At 37.8% G+C, this 17187-nt stretch overlaps 1 protein-coding gene across 5 annotated transcripts in view; it reads right to left on the minus strand.

Annotated features, from left to right (window-relative positions):
* Positions 1–17187, minus strand: part of PLCB1 (phospholipase C beta 1) — an 845524-nt gene that overhangs the window by 302816 nt on the left and 525521 nt on the right. For all 5 annotated transcript variants that reach the window (XM_064275782.1, XM_064275783.1, XM_064275785.1 and 2 more), the window contains exon 4: positions 3713–3850. In XM_064275782.1, coding sequence (XP_064131852.1) covers positions 3713–3850 — 138 coding nt within the window. The remainder of the gene's footprint in view (positions 1–3712; positions 3851–17187) is intronic.

Consider the following 17187-nt stretch of genomic DNA (forward strand, 5'->3'; position numbering starts at 1 on the left):
ATTCTATGTTGTGCCATCCTGCAGAAGGCAAAGGACAGACAGGTGAAGAGTGAGACTTCAATTCCTGTGGGCATTTACTTCCAGGGTGTACCCTGAGATGGAAAATAATAGTGGGTAGAGAGATACTCCCCTGAATGAGGCTAGAGATTTGCACTGTGGTGATCTTGAAGGATGATTCAGTCATGGTGAAAAGTGGGAAGCAGGCTGGCTATTGGAATGTATCCCCTGATTAAGGCTTGTCAAGGTTTTACCTCTGTTCTTTTTCCTCAGTTCATGGGCACAGCCATGTTTATCATACAGTTGTATTTTTCCCTTTCTTTGTTTTTGTTTCCTTTGCTGATTCTTCTAACCTTGCCATAGGTCATGTGGCTGTAAGTGGCTGCACTGTTGAAAACCAGATTAGGTGAGTAAAGAGAAGGCTGGCTACGTTTACCTCCTCCCCTGAGGTCCTGGAGAGAGTCAGGGACATTCTAGGGAGGGGGACTGAAGGCCAGGAGTTCCAGGTGCTAACAAGCTCGAATGTGTCCATTGGTCCCCAAGGGGACAGAAAGGCACAGGGAGAGGTGTGCCACTCAAAGGGCAAATGTGAAACAAATCACCTATTTCCCAAGCTAAAGGGAGATGCCCCCAGAAGGAGAAGGGAGGGTTTTTCCTTAGGGTACAACGAGGCTGGCAAATCGTGCTGGTTAATAAAAGTATGATTTTTGTTCAATTGCAAGAGATCACATTTTCAGTCCAACTGCAGGAGAAATTGAAAGACAATTTTCCCATCATGTCCATCTCTTAAAGGAGTCACTTGTTTTAAAGAATACATAACAAATTCAATTACCAGTGACTTAAGGAAGGAAAAAAAAAAAGGCATGTAAATCCTGGAATAAGTATCTTCAGGATAGTAGACGTTCTAGTTCTGATTTCAAAATTTAATTGATCCTAGAGATTTCCCTAAAATCTGCTATAATATTGTTGCAATTGAGCAACTTTCTTCAGATCTCTGCCTTCTCTGACCAGCCCATAAAGATGTAATTCCCTTCCCCCACCCTCGTGCTCTCTCTCCTCCTGCTTTATTCGTCCACACAGGGCTCCATCTGACATGGGAAACAGTTAGTGCTTAATCATGATGTATCTGTGTATTTCCACTAGGATGCTGGCTCTCGGAACGAAAGGCTTGGTTTGGATCATTGCTGTATCCCTAACTGCACTGTGGCTGGCACAGAGCAGGCAGCCAAAAAGTGTGTGTTGAATGAATGCATGAGCTTGGCTCCATTTGTAAACAACATCTGAAAACAAATTTGGTTTTCAAAGAAGCTGTCTGTCATGGCTGGGCATTCTACATGAGAGAGACTGTCTCCTTAGGCATCATGAATGTTGACCTCAGAGAGGAAATAGAAGGTGAGAAAGTACTGACTCTTGGAAGTATGAAAAGTAAGCTTTCAGAGTCAAATGGTGTTTGCAAATCTTAACCTCTGATTGAGCAATTTCAGTGGGGGAAAAAAACCCTACAGAATATCACAGCCAGGGAATGCGAGACATATTCTGTAGTGTTATTAGTTATACCAGAACATCAAATAGCAGCTGGAAAAATCTCTATAAATACAGTTCTGATGGGGAATATTACAGGGCTCAGAAATCAAAATCCCTAAGGAAAATTAGTGGGTAGGAACCCAAAGAGAGGGAGAAATTATGTATGTCTTAAACATAACTACAGAAAAGTTTAATGCCATATAAGATTTCCAGATTGCTTTGCAATTTGCAGTGTAAAATCTATATTTACTCTTAGTATAAGCCTCCCTGAAAGTAATTGTCATTTATCAAAAGTTTTTTTTTTTTTTAATTGAGATTTAGTTAATCTTATGGATTTGTCACTTTTTAGGGAATATGATTACATTTGGGGAAAGAGATTTTGCAAATCTCTTGCAAATATTTTGTATTTGTTTACTTAAAGTCATCACTTCATTCAATCATCCATCCATATACTGAAAAATGAACTCTACAACTCAACAGGCTATCAACAGGATGCCAGAATAAGCGCTATTGAAAGGCAAATACAATGCTATCACACAGACAACGTTTCACTGAACTGAAATTTTGCTGGGCGTAAATTATACTATAGAAGCAAAAATGGGTAGCGTGGTTTGAAAAGAAAGAAAATAGATTAGGCTTGTAACACATTCTTGTAGAGTATTTTCTAAAGATCTCAGAGTGTTAAAAGTGGTTGCCATTTATTCATTCCATTATAAGCTGGACGATAAATAAGGAAGATCGAAGAAGAATTGATCCCTTTGAAATGTGGTATTGGATAAGAATATTGACTATACCATGGACTGCCAAAAGAATGAACAAATCTGTCTTGGAAGAAGTACAACTAGAATGCTCTTTAGAAGCAAGGATGGTGAGACTATGTCTCACATACTTTGGACATGCTGTCAGGAGCAATCAGTCCCTAGAAAAGGACATCATGCTTGGTAGAGGGTCGGCAAAAAAGAGGAAGACCCTCAAAGGCATGGATTGACACAGTGGCTGCAATAATGGGCTTAAAAATAACAGCAATTGTGAGGATGGCTCAGGACCAGGCAGTGTTTCATTCTGCTGTACATAGGGTCGCTGAGTGGGAACCAACTCCACGGTACCAAACAACAACAACAACAATACTTATAGGAGTTGAAGTGGACGTTATGTTATATAAATGTTGGAAATAAACCATAATCACTAACAAATTAGAGGCTGGGTCAGTACATCCTGTGTAGCTCAGAAGTTTGACAGAGCATTGAGAGTTAAACTATCACAGGCCACATGAACAGACAATAGACACTGAGGTGACATGACCCAGTAATTGTGATCTATGAAAAGCTCTATATGGTAACATATATGATGACATGCAGGCTTCAAAGTATTCTTAGATTCATATTCTAAACTCTTGTAGCAAATTATTTGAAGGCTAAGAATCATCAATACTATACTATAAACTATAAATATGGAAAAAGAAAATTCTTATTTAATGTACATTTCCATACTCTTTTAATGGCAATCGGACACATCTAGACAAAGGATCACACTTGAGTCCAGGTTGAGTCTATAAGTTCACAGTTCCTGGTTTGATATATGGTTCCTCGTAGTCTAGTTATTTCAGTATGTATCTGAAAATCCTACTCTGTTAGTAGATCAGCAGTTCTTTGATGGAGTGGCCAGCTATTTTTTAGCTGAATAAATAATAGTTAAATTATTTTTTCTTTTTTTCACGTATTAATTGAGCAAGTACTATGGGCATGGATGTAGGCTAGGTGTTATGAGGGGAAAAAGGAGTTAAAAAGATGCTGAAGATGTCTGCCCTCAAGGAGAAGGTTGGAAAGGAGGTATTGGATGAGGCTAAGACAGAATGACTCGGGATCAGACGTTTAGGTGAAATATCGTCTACATTTTCTTTTGCAAAGGAATTATACCCAATGCCTTATTCTGAAGGCAAAAATCTTCATACATCTAAGTAAAAACAAAACAAAAAACCAAACCGAGTGCTGTCGAGTCGATTCTGGCTCATAGCGACCCTATTTAGACATCATTATTTAGAATTGTTTGAATTACACCTACATTTGGCAGCAGAGTTTTTTTATACTAAATGGTAATCTATTTAGTCTAAAAGCTCTTTCACAGGCGTCAGTACAAGATAACAAGAATTCAGATCAATGCGATATACTTCCTAAGTTTCCATTCAACATACCTTGGCCACTTCTTCTTGAAAAGCCACGAGATTCAAATGGGAGATGTTAACCAAGTCCGGCCCATACACCACTGTTATCATGCGATGTTCCAGGCGTCCGATGTTCCCCACATCCAAAAGTTCACGTAACTTGGGGTCCTGTGTAATAAGTGATAGAAAAAAAATTAATCTGTAACTAGAGATCCTAGCATGGTGATATAATTTTAAAAGAATTCTATCTAGAATGACTTCAAAGCAAACTTGCCTTATATTCTTACTAGGAAATGATATGAACTGAAGCCCTCATATCCTAATTCCCCCAACCACAAGTCCAAGAGAGACGAAGCAGCTTGGCTAAAGGTTGTGGAGCAGGGAATTTCCAGGTCCAGACTTATGGCTCTCAGTCAAGTGCTCTTTCAGTAGCAGATTTTGTTTTCTCACATCATTCCAGAATCACATTTCTGTGGATTAAATTGTGTTCGCCAAACATATGTGTTTCATTATAGGCCTTTGTACTTGCAGATGGTTTCTTTGTTAAGGTAATTAGATCATACCCAGGTAGGATGGGTTCTAAATCTAAACACTTCTGAGTTATAAAAAGAGCAGATTAGATGCAGATACACACACACACACAAACTGTGGAAGACAGACCCCATGTGAATACTGTCTACAAGCCAACGAATCAAGGAAGGCCTCGGCTCCTGACAAGGAAGTAATTGACAGGCTGAGACCCTGATTTGGACTTTAAGCCTCCAGGACTGTGATGAAATAAATTTGTGACCTTTGCAGCCAGCCACTTGTAATACTTCTGTTACAGCAGCACTAGGCAAATAAGACACACATATTGAAATGAAAACCTCCATCCCTCCCCTAATTCATGGAGACATTAAGATGAAGATGGTAATCCTCATAGAATCAAAATACAACAATGCCATGGAGTACTTGGGCAGAAACGTAGTCACTCACAGCGTGGATGTTCTCCAACATTAAGCACAGACGTAAAGGGATAGGTGGCTACAGTGAGTAAAATAGTGCACCTGCCACAAATATGTAAATTTCAGTCCTATCCCAAGAACATTCTGGTATCTGTACGTTGGGGCCTGACGCAGTCTTCTCAGAGACAGTTGCAGTATACGGGACACCAGAAGTCAGGATCCTTTGGAGATCTAGTCCCGCTGGGAAGAGGAGGTTTCCAAACCTTTTGGTACCCAAAGTAAAACCTAAAACAGGGCTTTATCAGCTTGGCTGCATTTATTTCCCCCCATAGAACAGGACTAGAAGGAATTATGAAGTCCGTGCAGAAAAGTAGCGTCAAATGAATCACTTAGCAGATTTGCAGCCAGGTTTCCCAGCGAGGAGTAGACTTGCTTTTTTATTATGCTAAATGCTGGGCCAACAGGCACTGGTTGCTTCCTTAGGCTGGTTATTCTGACCTCCCTTCTGAAGTTTTTATACAAGCCATTCTTACAAAGAGTCAAAATAAAAAAATAGCGCAATAAAAAAAGAAATAAAAACTTTCCTGCCAAATTTCTTTATGTGGCGCCATTCATTTTCCTCTCCTTAGTTAATAAAACTTTCTCCTCTGTTTGACTACAGGAAGAGAAACATTTTCAGGTAAGTTATGAAGAGAGAAAACCGTTTCAAAGCTGTGCCCAATATAACTGAAACCTCAACTCGACTAACAAGTCGAGAACTTATTAAGTACATCAAGTCCTCTCGAAAGATCAAATAACTACCACAATTTACATTACCCAGAAAAGGAGCGGAAAAATAAAAATTTCAGAAATAAATAATAATAGCAAAAAAGGGAAGTTTTTAGCATTCTAACATTTATAAACAAAAGATTAAAGGAGAATGTTCAGGAAGAATGGGCTTTTTGTGAAGGCTAATTCAAGAATGATACCAGCTGTTCTGTGAAATTATTACAGGCAGTCCTCAGGTTACGTACAACACCTAATTACGAATCAACCCTATTATACTAAGCCTATTATATCAAAAATTTGAAGACCATACAATGGTCCATAATAACAAACTGAGTGCTACTTTGCAACACACATTGAAATATTATACTACTATTGTATTATTATGTTAAAGATATTTTAGTTACCTGGAAGTGTTTTTTATGCATAGAAAGGTACACCGTATACTATATATGAAGACAAACATTTGATTAACTGATGTTAGATATGAACCACACCTGTTTCAACTTAACCCACAAATGCGACTTAAAGACAGACTTAGGAACTTGTTCATAATCTGGGGACTGACAGTAATTGCATCACAGTTTCTGAAGACCGTTGAGGCAAGGTTATAAAAGAAAATAGATTTTATCAGTGCTTTCAATTTATTTTTGGATACTTGAAAGAGAAAAATCATTCTCAGGATCGGTGATTAGATTCTACCAATATTTTTACTACTATAGCTTTTAATGGGAAAAGACTTGAGAACGAATTGGCTTTTCCACTATTGTATTTTTCCTTAAAACTACACATTTTCTTGATCTATTTCATTTTTACTACCACCAAACTTGGTTATGTTAGCATTTTCCTTTGAGAAAAAATTTCGTGTTTCCTTTTTTTGAACACAACATCCTAAGCTGACTTGGCTGTATGGAACTGCCCACCCCCCTCCAAAAAAAAAAAAAAAAATTACAGTGGAATCAACTCTGACTTATGGCAGCCCCATATGGGTCAGAATAGAACTGTGCTCCTTGGGTTTTCAGTGGCTGCCAGGCCTTCCTTCCAAGGCATTTCTGGGTGGATCTGAACCTCCAATGTGTTAACCATTTGCACCACCCAGGACCCCACTTACAGCCCCATTCCTCATGACTGAGCATATTGAGCTGTGAGGGGTATGCTGAAAAAGATATTTGTCTCTTCAAGTGCCAAGAGCTGTCCTCAGCTGTTTTCAGCAGAGGAGACATCAAGGAATACGCAAAGCCAGTATTACCTGGAAGGACAAGCAGCAAAGGCATCAAGTTTTTAAATGACCTTACTGGTGGAAAGAATTTAATAGAAACAGGTGTCTAAAAAAGTTGTTGTTTCTGGGGTAAGTTACTCTCAGGTCTGGGAAAATAAAAGTTTTACTTCAAAAATTAAAAACAAAGTCAAAATAATAACAACAAAAACCTATAAACAAAGTACATCCAAGTCACCCCTTCCCCAAAAACTAGTCTGTCAAGGAATTTATGTCTGAGTTTCTCCTCATTTATTGAAGGGTTTGCCTACTCAAATGCATTTCTTGGTCTCTGCAATTGATACAAGTTCTTTGAAATTTTTACAAAAAAAAAAAAAATCTCTATAACTCTGCAAAACTTTCATTTCTCTGTTGGAGAACACTAAAGAGTATTGCTTAGAAAAAAAAAAAAAGAGGCGACTTATGCTTTGAATTTCATTTTTTGCTAAGCTGTCACCCAAGGCCTGCTTTCAGCAGAGAATATTCTAGATGTGACCTCATAGTTGGAATTAACTGGACCAGTTAAGAAATTCTGGGAGCTGTATTTTATCTGTACATTTAAGATAAGTTCTAGATCATATCGATTCCCATAAGAGTTGCAAAATAAAGATTGATCAGCTCATTTTCTTGCAATCAAGATTTATAATTAAATTAGTTCATGTCTGTTGCAAAAAAAAGTCCAGTTCTGCTCTTGTTAAAGCTCAACTAGAGATGCCCATTCCTAGGTAATAGGTCATTGAAGAAAATAAAGACTGTTCTACACCTTAGAAGCAAGGACTCAATCGTAGCACGTGTTACTGTAATTATAATACACCATTTAAAACATTAGCAATTAGTGGAAGAGAGGAACAAAGGGTAAAGGACTATTTATTATAAAAAGAGTTAAATGTCACCTTGAACCCTCACTCGTTATTTTGACTTTAAAAGAAAAACTACAGTATTACTATGTTGGATATCCACAAAATAAAGCATCTTTTCAAGACCTCTAGATTTCATTTTTGATACCAAAAGCATTTTTAGTGCAGACAGTATACCTTACTTGTTTCTCATCCCCATGAAATATATCTTTATTGGATTTTAGATTTATTGAACAGTTTGTTTATTAGGTTAATTTTGTTCCCAGCACTTAATGCAATCCTCTCAATCCGAGTTGCAGTTATCTAGATGTAACTTGAATCAATCATTCGTACGAAGAAACAGGCTTGTGAAAGTCTTTCCATTAATGCTCAGGACAATAGTGGAAACGAAAGAGATGGATTCCTTGTTATACTTAAGTGACATTCATATGGTTGAGCTTCACAAGGACAAAGCTACCTTTTCTTTGAAAAAAAAAATTCTTTGAAGGCACAGCAAACTCATTTTTTTATGCCTTATTAGTTTTTTTTTTTTATTCAAGTTTCATTGCAAAGAAAAGATATTAATTTATTTTCAGGGTGAATCTCCATCAATTCCTTGAAGTCAACATTTTCATCTAAAAAAAAAAATAGATAACAAGTTTCCTTCAAATCCAGTGCTTCTCCTTACAGTGGTGCCATTAGAGTTGGTGTCACCCAATGCGGTAGCTCATGGTGTCACTCCCCCCCCCACGCTAATTATCACAATATTGTAGCTGAAACACCAGAAAATTTTCATAAATCAGCCACTATAAAAACACCAGCAGCAACGAAAACAACAGAGTGTGCTTGCAGCTCATGTAGACAAAACCATATAGTTCAAAGCTTCATTGTAATTGGGTAACAATGACAGCTCTGACTGGAGTGCATTAGGAGGTTCAAAAAGTAAATTAGCATAGAGTTTTAGCCTTGTAGGGATATTGATACATGTAAGCTGTGCTTAGGAAAAATGTTTTTGTTGTTATGACAAACTGGGGATTTTTAATAAAAAATAATACACTTCTGCTGGAACACTTTGCAAAATTTTATAGACAGTCATCTTGGTATCACCCTCACTGACCGTGTCGCCTGGTGTGGTCCGCACCCCTGACGCCCCTCTAGTGACGCCACTGTCTCCTCACACGTCTTTTTTATAAATGTGATGCAGATGTTGTCTTTACTGGAATGTATCAGTAGCTTAGGCAGCTCACAGAGCCAGTGAACTTTTTTAGATAAAACAGTATCTACTTGCATCATGATAATTCTGAAATACCCTGTCAGGAACATTTTCCCACACAGAGGTTAAGATTTGCAGGGTGTTACTGACTTTTTATTTTTTCCTCCAATTGACAGATGAGGGTCCTTGGATATTTCTTTAAATGGAAGAGGTAGAAGGAAAACAGACTGATGATGGTAAAGAAAAATGATTATGTATAAATACTAGAAGGAAAAAGAGCTGCAAAGCATTGTCCTTCATATCTCACAGTAGTATTATAAAAAGATTATTCATATTTGTCTTGAATAGAATGGCAATAAATATGTATTCAATTCATTGGCAGCCTCAGTGAAGAAATTTGTTGGTGGAGAAAAAGCATTTTTTTTCGTTGGCCTGGGCATGTTTTTCCATGCAAAATAAAGTGGCATGAGTTATTGAACTAAAGCTAACCCACTATTCAAATCCAAAAGAAAAAAAAAAAATAGTTCAGAAGAAATGTGAAGACAACCCTCTAGAAAAATATTCACTTTGGTCCTGGGCATTTCCATGCAGCTAAACATTTGGTTGTCCTTGGGAATGAGAAAAGAAGAGATAAATAAAATTCGAGGAGAATCTATAAATAACATTCTTGCCACTGATTAAAAATTAAACTACTTGAAGTTTTCCTCATCTCCATGAACAAACCCAGGGTCTGGTTTAATGTAGTTTCAAAAAATAGGAAGGAAAGAAGAAGGTGTGTGTGGAGGGGTGGCTTTCAAGCAGGCTGACAGTAAGAAGAAGCAGAAAAACGGGAGTGAAATAAAGTGCCCACATTCCATGGAATAAGTTAGTCTCAGAATGTGGAGACGTGCCAGGGAAAGAACTCAAGAGCTGGATAAATGCTATGACTCTGCATTTCAAGGAGGTGCGTTATCTGAGGTGGGTTGCCAGGTTTCAATATGTATGTTTGGCTTACAGTATGTTTGTCTTGATACCCCAGAAACAGATACCAAGTCAAAAACCTGGGTGCAAGTTGTTTATTTCGGAGGTGATTACAAGAAGTGCAGTGAGAGAATGGGAAGATGAGACAAGAAAAGAAAAACAATAAACACTGTGTTAATGAACAGTTTACCACTTCGGGCAACTGAATCTCTCTTACCAGGGACACTCTGACAGAGTGGGAAGAACATCCCTAAGGGGCCTGCATCACAGATGAGCCGAAGATGGGCTCTGTGTATTGGCCTCAGGTTGTCGACTTTTTCATAGCAAGTTGAGGCCCTTTAGCCCCAAAAAACTCGCCAGTGCCAAACTCAAATTTGTACATAGCCAATTGTTTTAAAAATAGCCCAAAGAAGCAGATTTTTGGCTGCCTGGGTGGCAAAGTGGTTAAGCGCTCTGCTACTAACCAGAATGTTGGCAGTTCGAGCCCATCCCAAGGCAGCTTGGAAGAAAAGCCTGGCAATCTGCTCCAGAAAGATTTCAGCCATTGAAAAGTCTACCGAGCAAAGTTCTGCTCTGAAACACATGGGGTTGCCATGCACTGGAACTGACACAAGGGAGAGTTTTTTTTTTTTTTTTTTTTGGAGCAGTTTAGCCACATACAGCCTGCCTGTTTTATATACACCATGAAACTGCAACTAACATTTGTTAAAAAAAAAAAAACCCTAACTAAATAAGATAAAACCCTATAGTTAAAAGGACCCCCAGATACTTCTGTCCTTCAGAGTTCTCTGACCTAGAGACTAACCACGTTGCTGCAGAAGGACCTCATCAAGACTTACATAAGCCCCTTTTACTCTTCCCTGTTTTTTTTGTTCCTTTGTTTTGCATGCTCTCCTCCCTTTCTGGTGGCTGCCTGTACAGCTTGCCTCTGGTAGACCTCCTGCTGTGTGGACAGCCCTCTGCCTGTGGCTGTCAATGAATGTACCCTCCTCCCCCCTAGTTGCAGTTGAGTCTATTTGGATTCATAGTGACCCTGCAGCACAGGGTAGAACTGCCTCATAGGATTTCCAAGGAGCGGCTGGTGGATTCGAACTGCTGATCTTTTGGCTAGCAGCCGAGCTCTTAACTACTGTGCCACCAGGGCTCCAATGAATACACAGCCCCAGTAAATAGCTTAACGTGCAACACTCTCTTGTGGTCATTTCTTGATCAGTCCCAAATTGCCCAAAACTCATTACTGCCTGGAAACTGGACTATTTATCTAGAAACTCCCATCTGTCATTGGTTGAGAGTTGCTCCTGGGGTGTTAACTCGGTGGTTTTTCTGGCCAGAAAACATTCTGAGGACTATTTGGAAACTCTCTGCAGGTAACCTCTAGGGCTGAGCCAATGAAATCTGAGTGGGCTATAAAATGCCATTTACAGTGTTGAAGGGGTGAATAGAAGAAATAATAAATAAATAAATAAAAATTGTCCTGATATTCATTGATCTTCGTATATACTATGGGATCCACAGTTGAAGAAATTTCATTAGGTAGGTTATCAGGTTTAGATTCCTGACTATTTAGTTGTCACTAAAAAAATAATAAATATAACCACAATAAGTTCTTTTAATTTGTAACTGTGTGTCAAGCACCATTCTAGTTTTCTATCATTTTTTTCCCTCATTTAATTTGCAAAGCTATTGTTCTCAGCTTGCAAGAGAACTATGAGGTTCAGGGAAGTATTTGCTCAAGTTTACAAAATACTCTGCAGGGAGATTTGAATTCTAATACATCTGACTGTAACGTCTAAGCCTTTTTCATACCATGCGTGTCACTGAGTGTATCCAATTTGAGTGGAGTTTATATAAAAATAGTGCAAATAGTTCACCTGGCAGAATAAACTTAAATACACCAGCATAGAAACGTAAAATAATTCAAATGTGTAATTAGAATGGAAAGAAATACAGCCTAATGGTACCACTTGCCTTCCCAGGAAAGCATGGATGCTAAACAGTCAAGTTTCATCATCTGATTCCTGAAAGCAGAAATACATGAAATATAAAAATAGAGCTGTTAAAAACAAAAAGTCGATGAAGACAGCAGTAAGCTTGCTCCTCATCATCTAGGCCGCAATTGTCAAACTTAAAAATTCTAAAGTATAGATAAGTTGTCATTCATATTTTAAATCACCCCCCCGAGCCTTCTTTGACATATATAATCACCTAACAGCCAGCAAAATTCATATGCACAGCCATTACCCCTTGCTGACTCCAGAGCAGAAAAATCCACATGCCCCCGGGGGTAACAGTGTGTGCGAGGCAGGCAATTAGGCATCATATGTTTCTTCCCATTTAAAACCCCCTCAGAAAGGGCGAAATGCATTACATTCCCCTTCAACTTTCAGGGGAGGTCAGAGCTTTTAGGCAATTCTGAGTATTGATATGCCCGAGATTCAGAAGAATAATGAAGCCTATTTGCTAAAAGAATGCCGGATACATTGAGTGATTCCACTTCACCTCCTCGATTGTTGAATTCTTTATTGGTGAGATATTTTTCCCCTCTAGTTATAGCTGCCTCCTCACAAGACACTCTGATACAGTTCCAAACCAAAAAACCAAACCCATTGCCTTCAATTAATTCCTACTCATGGCAACCCCATGTGTTGATACAGTTGGATGTTACCAAAAGGACTTCTAGAACCCAGAACATAATTTAAAATCAAGCACATCCAAAAAGAGGCCCAATAATTCCTTAATAATGACAAACATACACAACGCTCACTTTCTAGTTCCTAGAAAACCCACGTGTCTGTGCTAAGGGCTTTGACACATGGAGGGAGACAGAAGACACTCAGCATCCACCTGCCTGGCTCTGAGTTTTGTTCTGCCATTGAAAAGCAATGTGACCTGAGAAGTTTCCTTAATCATTCCATGCCTTAGTTTTCTCATCTGTAGAATGAGGATAATACTGGTGACTATTTAAAACTGTTTTTATGAGGAATAAATAATCATATGTAAAGTTCTCAGGGCAGCATATTAGAAGCTTTGAGTACTTGAAAGCTAAATCAATAGCAGGAAAATGACAGACAATAAGAAAGGATTTAATGAATAATTTAATCTCTTATAATCTCTTATAGGATCTAGTATATACATAAATTTTTTTTTTTCTTTTTGCTTAGTTTGGGTCTTGCCTAGTTGAACCTAGATTTGAGTTTGCATTTATGTACACATGGAGTATGTATATTTGGTTAACTATATTCTAAACACACACATTTTAATTTTTCCTTAATTCGCTCTTCCATGGGAAGCATCATTTGAAGAGTGATAAATTTCAACTAGCTTTGAAAATTAGGCAAGTCACTTGTTTTCTCTGAGCTTCAGCTTAGTTTATGCACAGTGTGGGTGGTAACGGCAATGCCCGCTCATGTTAAAGCCTTACTGTGAAGATCAAAATCTAATCTGCAAACCGTGAAGTGCCACATGTACAAAAAATTAATATCATATAATTTTTGGAGTTACTGACGTGATTATTTTAAGTATGGCATGCAAAATAGCCAGCCAAGAAATGTTAGTTGTTATTTATATTTTTCTCATTAAATATGTAAAGGGTTGTAGGAGTTAAAATGAGAAATTTCCCCTCATTAATTCACTATAGGTAACAGAAGGAGTTTGAAGTAAATGGATAATTTATCTATGTTTCTAAATATAGTTGTGAATATGTGTTTGCTGAAGGCTCTTAAATATTTTAAGATTAAATATTATTTTTAGATTTATTTCCTTTGCTTTATTTATATCTCTTTTCCATTATTCTAAACAGGAGTTAACTGTATTCCATAATGCATAAAGATCAATAATGAATTATAACTTTAAGAACACCAGACTATAAAGCTCTTTACGATTCAAAGGATGGATAAGGTTTGATGTCTATTTTTATAAGGCATAACTAGTAACATCTAAATGAGCCCTGTCTTAAATATGACTTTGTGTGTGTTTTTCTTTTTGAAAGTAAGAACATGTCTTCTAAAATCCCGTATTATCCATCCAAATTACATGAAGACCAAATTATACATGAAGCCCAAAGCTGTCATCTCTGAGGCCTCAACTTGCAATGAGGAAAATTTATCTTGAGAGTTATATGAATATGCCTATTCAGTAAGATGAGACAGGTTAATCATATTTCCACACCACAAGGCTAGCACCAAAAGTTTTATTGCAATTCTAAACAAGGAATGAAAAGGGAATTCAAGGAGTTTGAAGCTCTTTCAATTTTGTGAAAATCTGGAGAAATTATTCAGTGTCCTAAGGACAATTTTTTTTTTTTAGTATTTTTAATACACCTTTGCAGTTTTCCTGTACTAATTAATTTCACGTAATTGTTTTTCCTTCCTTCTCAAATCTCATTTGCTCTCTTTTTTTTTTTTTCCTCTTTTCCTCTCCTCTTAGCCATCTTTTCTCTCATCTACCAAAGTTTTCCCCTGGGAAGTTTGTGAATCTTTTGGAATCTGGCAAGTCAAGTGTTCTTCTTACATCTTACTAAGAAGACAACACTTCTCCCTTCTTAAAAAATTTAATCTTTTAAAAAAATATACATAGCAAAGGATATACAATTACAACAAATTCTATGTATACAATTCAGTGACATTGTGTAACCATTCTTGGTATTCCTTTCCAAGTTATTTCACCACCATCAACATATAGTTACTGCCACCTAAGGTTCTCATCTAACCTATTGAGATGCTATCGTCCGTTTGATCCCACATAGATAAACCTTTGAGAGAGCACAATGCTCAAGGCAGATATACTTTACTAAACTGTTGTTTGGTTCAAAGTGGACTTGGAGAAGAGTTTTGGTTTGAGGTTTAAGGTTTAAAGATTATCTTAAGACAATAGAATCAGGTGTTCACCCAGCCTCAATGGCTCCAGAAGTTCTGGATTCCTTTGTAAATTTGAAATTCTGTTTCATTTTTATCCTTTTTGATCAGGATTCTTCTACAGAATCTGAGATCAAAATGTTCAGCAATGGTAGACAGGTAACATCCGGTTCTGGTCTCATGGCGTAGAAGGCAGATGTTTATAGTGGCAGTATTTCTATGAAGACAACATTTAACACATGAAATGTTTTGGGATGAATTGTAATGTCACTCAGATATATATTAAAGGAGTCAAGCTATCTTATTGTAGGGGATTACCTGAAATTTTACGTTTCTCTAGTTCTCTAATTCATTCAACTATTTGCTAACCAATAGCAAGCACTGTCTTAAAACCGGTAAAAACCAAACCTGTTGCCTTTGAGTTGATTTCAACTCATAGTGACCCTATAGGAGAGAGTAGAACTGCCCCATAGAGTTTCCAAAGAGTGCCTGGTGGATTCAAATTGCTGACCTTTCGGTTAGCAGCTGTACCTCCTGACCACTACGTCACCAGAGTTTCCAAGCAGTCTTAGGTGCTGGATAAACACAGCAGACTAAGAAGTGGGATTAAGAAGATACACATACTCTCCTTTTTTACTTTAATGATTCCCACTTAGTACCTTTTTGTGAAATGTGGAAAATATTAGAAGGTTGGCTTACAATTTCATTTCAATCTATAAGTGATTTCCTAGTATTGCTGAGTAATTTCTGCAATTACATTCCATAGGGCCAGGAACAAGTTGCCTTCAGTGGAATACTGGTAAATGTTTCACAGAGACTTAAAAAAAAAAAAACCCAAACACCCGAATCCAAAAAATGAAACACATAAAAATCCACAGCCTTGAATTGTAGCATTTGCCGATTTTCAAGGTGTGAATACTCCCACCACAGCCAATTTCGAGTTCCCACATGACATCATTGAACGTGGAGCTGGGAAATGATGTGCAGTAGCACCCGACTATATAGTATTTCATTATACAGCTGCAAGAGCTGTAAATAACCTCAAGGTCATAGAAAATAGTAAAATGTAAAAAAAAAAAAAAAGTTTAATTTATAATAATTTATATAATTTCATTTAAAATAATGGTTATGTGTAACAACTGGAAGCAAAATCACCAAAAAGTTACTAAGTGACTCTCATGAACTGGGATGAGCTGTCTCCAGCACACCACTGGTTGCATCCAAAGGTGGTCTGTAAACGTTAAAACCTGGAAGAAGAGAGATTGCTATGCTATTGGGAAACTTGAAAAGGCCTCAGTTTGAACAGCATTACCCTAAGTCCCTTTAAGGCATCAACTTTTCCATGTTGGCCCTCTTCTCTGCCCTCCTTATTCCTGGCAGGAGACTGCTTCATGATGGGTTTTATTGTCACACATCCCTCTCCTTGGGCCTTGTTTTCAGGACCCTACTCTGGGCACTCTTCGACAATGTCTTATTGTGTAGACACAAGTTTTCTGTGTTCTGTACCCATAGAACTGGATCCTGGAGTATCTTCTAATACATTTATAGTCAAAGAGAACTCAGAGTGAAACACAATAAGGGCATTTCACCTCAAAGCATAATGACTTGTATGCTTTCTCCTTCTGAGAGGATCTGTTTCTATGAGGACACTCTGGTATTGACTGATACCCCAAACGTTCCTGTGTAGAAGGTTCAGCATTTGCCTAGAGTTTGTGGACCTTTGCCTCAAGTTCTTTATTCATCCAGTGAGTAAATGTTTATTGAACACCTACTATTTGTTTGGCTTTATGCTGGATGATGGAGCTCCATTGATGAATAAAACAGATACTATACTCGTCCTAGTGGTGTTTACAATCCAGTGAGAGAAAGAGACACTAAATTAGTTTAAAAATCTCATAAATAAATGTTAAGCTTCCACAGTGAGGAGTGCTGTATGACAGCTTAGTAGAGGAGTCTAAGCTAATTAATGGATTCAGGGAGGGCTTTCTTAAGGGAATAATAGATGAACTGAAATTTGAAAAACATATAAGAGTCTTAATCAGGTGGAGGAGGGGCCACGAGAGGCGCTTCAGCAAAAGAACTACGTATGCTTATGGCAGGAGGAGGAGCAGGAAATATGAGAAACTAAAAAACTAGCAGAGAAGATTGAAATGAAACCTAAGGGATAGCCAGGCAGCCAGACTTGGGTAGGATATGTGGTCTGTCTTTGTTAAGGAGTTCTAAGCCATTGAGCAAAGGGAAGCCATTGGGTATTTTAAGCAGGGGAAGGACAGCACTTAGTATGCTAAAATGTGGAGGACAGATAGGAGGGGAGGTACCTGCAGTGTTTCTGGTGGCAGAGGCTAAGCAGCTTGGTCCAGGGGGTAGCTGGATAGATTTGAGAGATATCCAAGAGGAAAAATCAGCTTCATCTAATGATGGATTGAGTTTTGGGCTTGAAAAGATGGAGGTGTCATCAATATATATTTTATATATTTTTTCTCTGTAATATAGGCCAAAAAGCCAAATGAAGTACGTACACCTACAGAACACTTTGAAAGGGACTTAAAGGGGTGGGACGCATTTTGGATAAGTCTCCATGGATGACAGATGTTAACAAAGATTTCTGTGCACGTTTTCATTCAGTAATGAAAGGAGACACTTGAATCATAAAGGCACTTTGTCAAAAAGTGTCAATTT

Source organism: Loxodonta africana, chromosome 24 (genome assembly GCF_030014295.1).
Source record: "Loxodonta africana isolate mLoxAfr1 chromosome 24, mLoxAfr1.hap2, whole genome shotgun sequence".
NCBI classification, from domain to species: domain Eukaryota; kingdom Metazoa; phylum Chordata; class Mammalia; order Proboscidea; family Elephantidae; genus Loxodonta; species Loxodonta africana.